The 10459-nt window shown below is 33.1% G+C and overlaps 1 protein-coding gene across 1 annotated transcript; it reads left to right on the top strand.

The window, feature by feature from the left end:
* Positions 1-2150: 2150 nt before the first annotated feature.
* On the top strand, positions 2151-9374 carry LOC106669450 (protein disulfide-isomerase A5). The gene is made up of 10 exons (XM_014398940.2): positions 2151-2304; positions 4181-4410; positions 5461-5668; positions 5765-5985; positions 6052-6220; positions 6302-6406; positions 6538-6841; positions 6909-7111; positions 7184-7370; positions 8182-9374. Exons 1-10 carry the CDS (start codon positions 2278-2280, stop codon positions 8424-8426), a joined length of 1899 nt encoding a protein of 632 aa, XP_014254426.1. The 5' UTR covers positions 2151-2277; the 3' UTR covers positions 8427-9374.
* Positions 9375-10459: the final 1085 nt, after the last annotated feature.

Raw genomic sequence — 10459 nt, 5'->3', positions numbered from 1 at the left:
AACCTAGCGAGGACAGGTAGACCAAAATGAACGGTAACGTCCAAATTAAAAAATAACTTACAGACAAAAGAGAGTTTGTAGTTGAAATAAAACTGACTCCTTTTCTCTCTAAATTTACAAAGCAATTTCTCTACGTTCTTCATCGCAATGAAAGCAACTAGTTGAAAAATTCAACGTACCGCTATAACATTTATTTGGTGGGTTTTCAAATTGTGAGGTATGCGACTGTTTACAAACGTTGGAAAAAATAGTAAGGATTCTATTTTCAATACGTTACTTGAAACCGTAAACTATCAAATAATGCCATAGCCTTCTAAGGTATAGGTTTCACCTAACATGAAAAGCACTCGGAGTATCTGTACAAAGCGCAGAAACAAAAAATTTAAAATTGGCATTTGACATCACTTAGCGGTATAATTCTTCTTCCGGTTCTCGGTTACATAGATCTGTCTCAACATCCTTGACATAGTGTATCAATATATCGATGAAATGTTACCAAATGTTCGATGGACATAAGTCTGACGACTATTTTGTTATACCCTTATTCAAATAGTTTATAACTCTAATACCTTCCTAATAAAATGGATGTGCATCATTCTGCTCTTCGCTATTTTCTGAATATATATTTTTAATAAATGATTTATTTTTCACCTGTACATGCCTAAATACATATGACACAAAGGTGCGTATTTGTTTTGCTCGGAGTCAAAACACTGATTACGGTAAACACGGCATCTGAATGGACTGATGGAGCGAAAGCTTAGTGTGGTACCCATAGTTTCATCCTGTTTGTCCAAAGTGGTTGCAGTAACATCTTGAATAAAGTTTGTTGAGAATTTAGGGTCAAAACAGATTTCGGACCAAAAATTCTTATAAGTCGACTCATGAGCCTGGGAACTCCACATCGGTCTATTATCTAGGTAAAGTCCTAAGTATTTGACTTTAGTGGAAGTCGATAGCTCCTTATTGTTGATGTAATGTGGAGGGCAATTCTGCCTTTTGGCTCAGTGATCATGATAAACAAGATTTTGGGGAACTCTATTTTATTCACGGGAAGCAACGACAAAAAACGAACGAGGTGAGTCACTCTTACACGTTTTGGTGAAGGAAAAGTTAGAAATTCTTAACATAGAGTCATTCCATGCCTTTGTCACCAAAACGAGTCCAAAAGTATTGGATATTACCATTTGGCATCACATCCTACAAGTAGAGTTGCTGCAGTAGTCAGCCAGTTTCTGCAATTTTTCTGGGGGTGTTGCCAATGCTAGGAAACAATGGTAGACTGAAGGAGCAAGGTCAGGGCTAAAGATTAACGCCCATCACATGGATTGGAATTAGTTGTTTGCACACTTCTCTTCGTCCTCCTTCCACTTTGCCCAATTTGTGTAAGAGATCTTTAGCGTCTAAGGAAGTCTCTAGAATCTAGATAGTGAAGGAAAAGTTAGAAATTGTTAACATAGAGTCAATCCATGCCTTTGTCACCAAAACGAGTCCAAAAGTATTGGATATTACCATTTGGTATCACCCTACAAGTAGGGTTGCTGCAGTAGTCAGCCAGTCTCTGCAGTTTTTCTGGGGGTGTTGCCAATGCTAGGAAGCGGTGGAAGTCTGAAGTAGCAAGATCAGGATTACAGATTGGCTTCCTCCTCTTGGATTTGAAGTTGTTTTTATAGTGCTTTCAGGTTTTGTGAAACTTCTCATCCCATTTTCACTTTCCCTAACTTGTGTAGCCTTTAAGAAAGTCAATGCTAGGATGCAGTGATAGTTTGAAGGAGCAAAATCAGGACTAAAGATTGACGTCCACCATTTGGATTTGGGAAGGGTAGCCAGCAGGTTTGCAATCAACGTTCTGGTTCTGTGTTTCCTTTTTACCATTTGCTTAACAATTTTTGTTTTTTTTTTTTTTTTTTTTTTTTTTTTTTTTTAGGGAAGTCTTCATTTGTTCTTCTATTTGTCAATCATCTATTGCAGGACACATTGTGCCTTTTTTCTTCACCGCTTTACAAAATGTTTATTCTTTCGAGTTATATTTTGAAAGAAAAGATATTTTATTTTTTCTGCATTAACTAGACGTCATGCGATGACTTAAAAGTTCGAGGCGCTTCGCCGGTATGCAGTTGATGGCGGCCTCAGTCTTCCATACAGTGTAACCTCCCAATGATCGTAGTGTAACGTGTAAACGTAACATTCGTCGAATCTACCGGCCGCAAAGTATTGATACTTTTGATCTCGTACCAGAAACAGTTTTAGCCTGATATTTATGACGTTGCCACAGTCATGCAGAAAGGATTTTATTTTCTATTCGTAAGTGTCATAAAATTTAAATGTATTCGGTCTTATTTCAACATTGACGCGAACTTAGCATTGACATGTTATTTACACAGTAGTTAACACGTCCCCAACCAAAGAAACTTGTTTTAAAAAACATTTCAATATATTTTCGTTTTAATTCTCTTCAAAATTAAAACAGGTTTTGTTCTTAAGAAAAGAAAAAAATTAAAATATGCTTATGAAATCATGGGTAATGATTAAAAAATGAGTTCGTTTTATTGCAATTGTATTTATGACACAACTAAAAGGACATTACATTTTGTCTAAATATATATTTTTGTATTTTCTTGTAAGTAAATTAAATATATAAATGAAAGAAGTTCAATAGCCTTTGTTTTATTGATTTAAGAGTCATTTTGTGAACATCACAGCTAATTAATTGGCGACACCTGTGCATTACCTCCATATTGATTCCACATTTCAAGACCAATTAAAAAAATACATGAAAACAATTATTACTGATTAATATAAGTAGTACGTGTACAGAGTTGAGACTTCTCGCAGTCATCGGCAATTCCAGCTTTTGTAATTTATAATAAATTAACAGTAGGTGTCGTGAATCACCCACCCTGGGTGATGGCAGTCTGGGGTCAGCCCTCGTTCTTATCTGTCCAGCCGCTGAGTTGGGCTCCGGGGGTGGTCAATTTCAGCCCTCAAGTCAATTCCTAAATCCATTCATATTCTCCTCACTTGCCCTTGAATACTTGTTTACTTATTCATATACAATTCACTCAAGGTAGTGGAGTACTCGATATTCCTCCATCACCCTTTACACATATATAACTCACCTAATTAAGAGTCGATGGGGTACTCAATATGCCATCTGCCCTCTCACTCTACACATTCACGCCAATAAATAAATTCGCGTCAACACACACTGGTGACAAAAAATTATCGTTCAATAAAACAACCTGGTTCCAAGGATTGGAACAGGAGACCCCAAATACTTGCTCAATTCTCATGTCAGGTAGCATTCCTACATGCTCTCTATATAGAGCCATGGAGTTGCATCCTTCAATTAGGTGGGTCACATCGAGCAACCTTTCTCTACACGCTGGACACATACATGGGCTTTGGCCCAATAGTAAGTCAACCCCTCACGTGGGTTTATGTACATATAATCATAATTATATGGATCAGTGACAAATATATATCATCAGGCCTTACAAATTAATTTATAATATAATAATAAATATAAAATTCATTTAAATTTAATTAATGGATTGGAATGTAAACATCATACAAAAATGATGAACCAGTTCCAATGTTGGAAAAAAAATGTTTGCCAAAAGTGATTAACATCATTGTCTGGAGGTTGTGAGGTGTTAGGGAGTGATCTTGTTGCCTATTGGGTGGTATGACCTCTAAGATTCTTGGTTCACTATGTAGACGGTACAAGCACATCGAAAAAGTTAAATATGATGATCCTGGGACAAATGCCACTGCTGGGGCCCTGGTTCCTGTTGATCAGGGTTTCCTTGGGCTTTCATCCGATTGCTTTTCAACATCCCAAACTCTTTTTTTTAATAGAATTCAGCTGAGATTCCTACTCCTGGGGGAGGAATAGCGAATGTCTGAAGAATGCACAGGTGCCCTTAACAAAGATTCAGGATCTGGTAGAAAGCTTTAAGATTAACAAAGAGCTCTAGTCAATGGTGGAGAGTGCACAATATTGGTTGTAGTATGCAAGATCATAAAGAAGCTGAATCCTTTTTACTGTAATCCATATTACATTGGGATTCTCAAATCTCTGACAACATTTTGTTCAAAATATTGCCTTAAACATTTTAAATAAAATTAATACTGTAAATTAACTATTTGTGTTTATTGCATAATTTTTTTTTTTCAGATTTTGGTTACTTTTCTTGTGAGGGTTGAATCCAAGCAGAACACAAAGGCAAATGCCGTGGAAGAAGTTACAGATGTTAAAGATTTCAAAAAAATTCTAAGGACTAAAAACAATGTTTTAGTCTTATTTTACAGTTCTCAGAAATCAGCTTCAAATATGCTCAAAACGTTCAAAGAGGCTGCTGAAATTGTCCGTGGGCAAGGAACCATGTTATTGGTCGATTGTTCCGGGTATGTTACAATGCTATAGTGCAATAATATTTTTATTTAATAGTGTAGGTGTTTGTAAATGAAGCCAATTCAGAAAGTTCAGCCTTTTTATTTCATTTTGTGCAATGGCTGTGCTTTGTTGCTGCTTGTTTGCATTACATGCTTTTTTTTTCAGTTATTGTATAATTAATTTAACACAAATATGAGAGAACATACTATAAAACAGAATTTTAAAAAAAGACTAAACTTCTAAGTTGGCTTAATTCATTAAAACCTCCCCATAAAGGTAGGACGCTACCGATACAACAGAAAAAAACTTAGTCCTGACTTTCATATTTATATCTATGTGTGAAATTACAGTTTTTATTTATGGTAGAATTTGTTTTGGCATGATCAACTCCAGTCACAATGATTTGCTTATTCTTGTCCGTCTGACTTTAGCATTTTGCCATATTTACTAGTTGGTTAAATGCAAAACAAACTGAGTGGAAAATATTGTTGATAAAGGCCAAATACTTTCACAAATAAAATCATCAATCATCTACAATAGGCAGGATAATTAATGTTAATTTCCACCAAATGTGACAATCTCACCACAAGATTTCAAAATTTTCAGTATTTTCCTTCCAGTTGTTTGCATTTTATTCAATTACAATTAATTAAGGTTTTTAGTTGAGATGAAAAAGAGCCAATGGCACGAGCGGGATTCGAACCCACGATCTTCGGCTTGATACGCCGCTGCTCTATCACTTGAGCTATCATGACCTCGATCCACTCAGGCATCAACTTCCTATCTCAACCGCACCTTATGAGTTTTCACTCCTTTTTGCCATTTTTCAATCGGTTCGAATCCCGCTCGTGCCATTGGCTGTTTTTCATCTCAACTAAAAACTTTAATTAATTGTAATGTATTACCAACCACCATGTAGCGGACCACGAAATTAGTGAATTTTATTCAATAATCAATTTGAGCTAATTATCACCAATTCAAAAAAATGACCATATATCACCACTTTTTTATAGCCGAATATTGATTTGTACGTGAATAACTCTGTTTTTTATTATTTTTAGTGATAAAGATAAAAAGCTCTGTAAGAAATTAAAAGTCAATCCTGACCCATATGTATTAAGACATTATAAAGATGGCGAATTTCATAAAGTTTATGACAGAAAAGAAACTGTCAATAGCATAGTCAATTTTATGAGAGACCCAACTGGAGACCTACCATGGGAAGAAGAGTCTTCAGGTGTTGATGTTCATCACATACCAGATTATCAGGTGAAATAATTATATAATTCTTATAATAAATTAGGTGAAATAATTTTCAATTAAAAATTTTTTTTTTATTGTTTTCATGAATTTGTTTTCATTTAGGCTTTAGTTAGACTATTGAAGAAAGAGATGGGACCTGTAATGATAATGTTCTATGCCCCTTGGTGTGGTTTTTGTAAACAATTAAAGCCGGAATACAGTGCCGCTGCTACTTCACTTAAAGGAAAGGCTGTTATGGCAGCAATAGATGTCAACAGGCCTAAAAATGCGATGGTCAGAATGAAGTTCAACATAACAGGATTTCCGACTCTGTTATACTTTGAGTACGTTTAAAAAATCGTCTATTAAGAAATTTCTTTGTTTTATTTTATCATTCACTCACTAAACAGGAAGGGTGAGCTGAAAATGACATACGAGGGCGAAAACAAGAAAGACGATTTAATAAATTTCATGAACAATCCCACCGCTCCTCCTGTAAAGCCTAAAGAAGAAGAGTGGTCGGAGAGTGATAATGACGTCATTCATTTAACGAGTGAAACATTTAAACAATTCGTTGAAGTAAGTAGGATTATTTTAATTTTTGTATTTTTATTAGCTTTTCTTATTCTTATTAACAAAAAAATTTGTTATATTATTCAGGAAAGTGCTTCGATATTGGTAATGTTTTATGCACCATGGTGCGGCCATTGTAAGAAGATGAAACCAGAATATGAAAAGGCAGCAAAAACACTTAAGGATAGCAATGTAAGTAGAATATGCAGTACAAAAAAATAAAATAAAAAATCTTTTTTGTTATATAAGTCTGTTTTAATTTTTTAATAAAAAAAAGGTTGACTATTTAAAAGTTTAAATTTTTTTATGTTTAAATGTTCTAGTCTGATGGATTATTGGCTGCAGTGGATGCAACTAAAGAAAAAGATTTGGCCAAACAATACAACGTCAAGGGCTACCCGACAGTTAAATATTTTAAAAACGGCGAATTCCTTTGGGATCTTCCTTCTCTAAGGGAAGCCAGTAAAATAGTAAGTTTCATGAAGGATCCAAAAGAGCCTCCGTCTCCACCTCCGCCACAGCCCGATTGGGAAGAAGAAGAATCAGAAGTTTTATTTTTAAATGTCGAAAACTTTAAGCAAACTTTAAAGAAAAAGAGGCACGTGTTGGTCATGTTTTATGCTCCTTGTAAGATCCCATTGATTTTCAACTATATATTTAAAGAATTTTACTATATTTGATCTTTTATATTTAGGGTGCGGTCACTGCAAAAAAGCCAAACCTGAATTTAGCGCTGCAGCCGAAGAACTTAAAGATAACATGAAAGTTTCATTTGCAGCGTTAGATTGCACTAAACATCAAGCTGTTTGTTCTACAATGGAAGTTAAAGGCTATCCTACATTCAAATATTTCAATTACTACGATAAAAATAAACAAGAATATTCTGGTGGAAGATTGGTATAAAAAATGCATGTCTTCACAAACTCATGATTGAAATTTGATTGTTTTCGTTTTTTTATTTTTATTTAGAAAAATGATTTTATTGCATTTATGAAAAAAATGGAAAACGGTGATCAACCACCTGTCGTTAAAGAAGAAAAACAGAAAAGTTATTGGGATGGATTTCTCGCAGCTGAAAAAATCGTTGACGTTTGTGATCCTGCATACAAGAATATAGTTCAAAATGCCCAGACGTTATTAGTACTTGTTCATGACGGTAAATATATACAAAATATAAACACTTAGGTTTGTAATTTACAAAATATTTTAACAATCCAGTTAACATGTTGACTGGCAAGTCTCTCATGCCTAAAAACCATGCTCTGGATGCATTTTCATTTTTTAAATTATTCTAATACAACTAAATTTGTATTATTCATTGTATTTTACTTCCAAACATTAGAATTATTTACACACCTGAGATGATAACTGAAGAAGTAAAGTTTAAATAAATATTTATTATTTTAGGTTATTTTCAAAGAGAAAAATACAATACAATGGAATAAAATTTATTTTAGTTTATGTATATTTTATGACAGCAAGCAACAATTTTATCACGAAACCTTGGAAATGGTTATAATTTCTAGATTGAATTTGTTGTTAAGGGTACGATACAGCTAACCATTATTCACTCTTTCTTTTTCTTCTTCCCCATGAAACCCATTATAAAACCAGAGTTATTATACACATATTAGACTACTACATGCATTTTGAAGCATTCTCCAACATCCTCTCAGTAACATTTAATCTCAATAGACTAGACTGTCAGGCTTACCTAGCTGGAGGGTGCTATGAAATGTATTTTATTAAAAATCATGTAGATATATTAACTTTGAAAAAGCGTAATAATACCACCCAAACAACACAATACACTTGCTATCGTTTAATGAGAAAAAAATGAGAGAAACATTAGAACATGTTTAAGGGGTTCTAACTCAGTGCTGACATGTGTGACTACTCTGCAGTTATCATTTGACTGCAAAATGAGATTGTCTAAATGTAAACTTTGTTTTGTTTGTAATTTTTAGGAACGAATGCAGATGTTAAGCTGAAAGAGTCTTTTGTTGCCCTAGCGACTGAATATCCTAGTCTAGCAACTTATGGATCCTGCGATGCTAGGAGTAACAAACAATTTGTCATTGAGAATAAGATTCACTCTTTCCCATCATTGAAACTCTTCAATAAAGGAAAAGTTAAAGACTTTCCCAAATCATATGAAAAAAGTGATATGGTGAAATTTCTCAAGAAATTTTCCCCTAAAGAAGAGTTATAATAACAGATGTATGATATAGGACGGAAAATGTTAAATTTCTTAATATGCGACTTTTATCAAATGAGTGCTACTAAATGTATTTTTTAAGCTGGATTTCACATCAAGTTTCACCAAGACTGGACTTTTTTTATATGTTTTAATGAAATTATCGCAAGGAGGGAACTCAGATATCTATAGTTGTAATTATTGTGATATTAGAAACAATCAATTATTTCCTTTTACTTAAAGTTATTAAACATTGGCTTCCAAACATAACGTCGATGTCTTGAATTTTTTCTCATAAGATAATAGAGAATAAATGGTTGTCTGCCTTTTATAATCAGCATTGTTCCAGCGACTTGTTACATTATTTTTATTTTGCGCCGTACCAGGAATCAGTGCATTATATTGAATGCAATTGTGCATTATAGTGTTTAATTTGTATAGCAATTCAAATGGGGTGAGCTTTGTAGGATTATATAGGAAAATAATCTGTATATATATTTTTTTTTTTGTAATTAATCAGTATTGTGAATGTCAATAAAAATGAAAACTTTAATGAGGAATGTTGACGAAAAACATACATATATCAATAAAATATATAATTTTTTAACCATTTCTGCACGTTATTATTATTTCCATAATTAATAAAAATAATAAGTATGCTTCTTTTTATAAAATTAAAATAAAATATGTCTGGGTTTAATTCATGATATAATTTTGCAGATTTTAGATTGTATGCTATTTGCATTTTTCTAGATGAAAATGTTAAAAAAATCTTAACACAACTTAAATCATCGTTGTATCTGCTTCTTGTAGAATTGTATTTACATGAATTATATACACTGTAATAGTGTTTTGGTTGTTTTTACATGTATATTTGTTATAATTTAAATTTGTATTTAAGTTACTATCAAGTGCCTTGTTAAAGAAAGTTTACATCACTAATAAATAAGTTTATATTACTGACTGGATTTTTTTTAAACATTAATTCCCCATCTGGACTTCACACTTAAAAATCTTGGAAAAACCGGATAGCTATTTATTACAGACACACTGCAATAGCTAGGAAACTATGAAATGACTATTTACATAGGAAAGCCTTTCCTGAGTAAGAACCTCGATATCATACGCCTGAGAAACTTCTGTACCTCATTAAAAAAACAAAAAGTTTTCAGAAAGCTGTTTACCAAATATCAGACACAAGACGAAAGTTTAAGTACAAAAACACACATGGAGGTAACACAGGAATCAAAGAAGGTAGACTGTTTTGGAAACCAACAAAATGTGCACTCTATGATAATTATATAAAAATCAAACCAATCATTATAAGTTAATTATGTAGAAATACAACAAGGTAAAAGCTTTATATTGCATTGTTTATATCAAGTAATATAAATAAAATAAATTTAAGTTTAACCCCTTACAGAGCCATTCAATTACGGGATAACTGAGACAGAAACCTGCAAATTATGGCATGAAAAAGCACAACCATCAGAATATGTTCTATATGACTTCAACACATTGGTCTGGAAATGGTCCTCTTCTGAAAGGCGATACTAATGCCTAGGGATATTAGCGAAGAGGTACTCTTAAGGTAATTAAGTGGTATGGAAATAAAAAGACAATTCTGAAACAAATCTTTAGGTCACAGGAGAAGAAATGGAGACTATTTCATGGCCATGGAAAAGAAAAAAGACCATATTTTTAAGGTAAATAGAAAAATAATGTTACTATCCTTCGAATTTAAATAGTATTTGATCTTAAATTTTTCTATCTGCTCAGAGAGGAATTGATTCTTCCAAGATAGTCAGTTCATGCAAAGGTGGGTTTTAGTTTAATTCCTATCTTAAGTAATCAACTGACAATATTGCTAAGTTTTACCTTATTATAATTTCTTACTGATGTCAGTTAGCAATCAATCAGCATTGCTATGTAGTTATATTTAAAATGTGCCGATCACGGTACAGGATGATCATGGGGCTCAACACCCCCACACTTCGGAATGTTTCATAAACATTAATTTAATGTATGAACTAAAAAGAATTTTAAGA

This window comes from Cimex lectularius, unplaced genomic scaffold (assembly GCF_000648675.2).
Source record: "Cimex lectularius strain Harlan isolate CLEC.00 unplaced genomic scaffold, Clec_2.1 scaffold11, whole genome shotgun sequence".
NCBI classification, from domain to species: Eukaryota; Metazoa; Arthropoda; class Insecta; order Hemiptera; family Cimicidae; genus Cimex; species Cimex lectularius.
The sequence above is the reverse complement of the archived record's forward strand: the minus strand, read 5'-3'. Positions and strand labels throughout refer to the sequence as shown.

Excerpts from the sequence above, each read along its gene's own strand:
- LOC106669450 (XM_014398940.2), top strand. The coding sequence starts at position 2,278 with ATGCAGAAAGGATTTTATTTTCTATTC. Across the intron at positions 2,305-4,180 it reads AAGGATTTTATTTTCTATTC|ATTTTGGTTACTTTTCTTGT; the intron begins GTAAGTGTCATA and ends TTTTTTTTTCAG. Across the intron at positions 6,221-6,301 it reads CATTTAAACAATTCGTTGAA|GAAAGTGCTTCGATATTGGT; the intron begins GTAAGTAGGATT and ends TATATTATTCAG.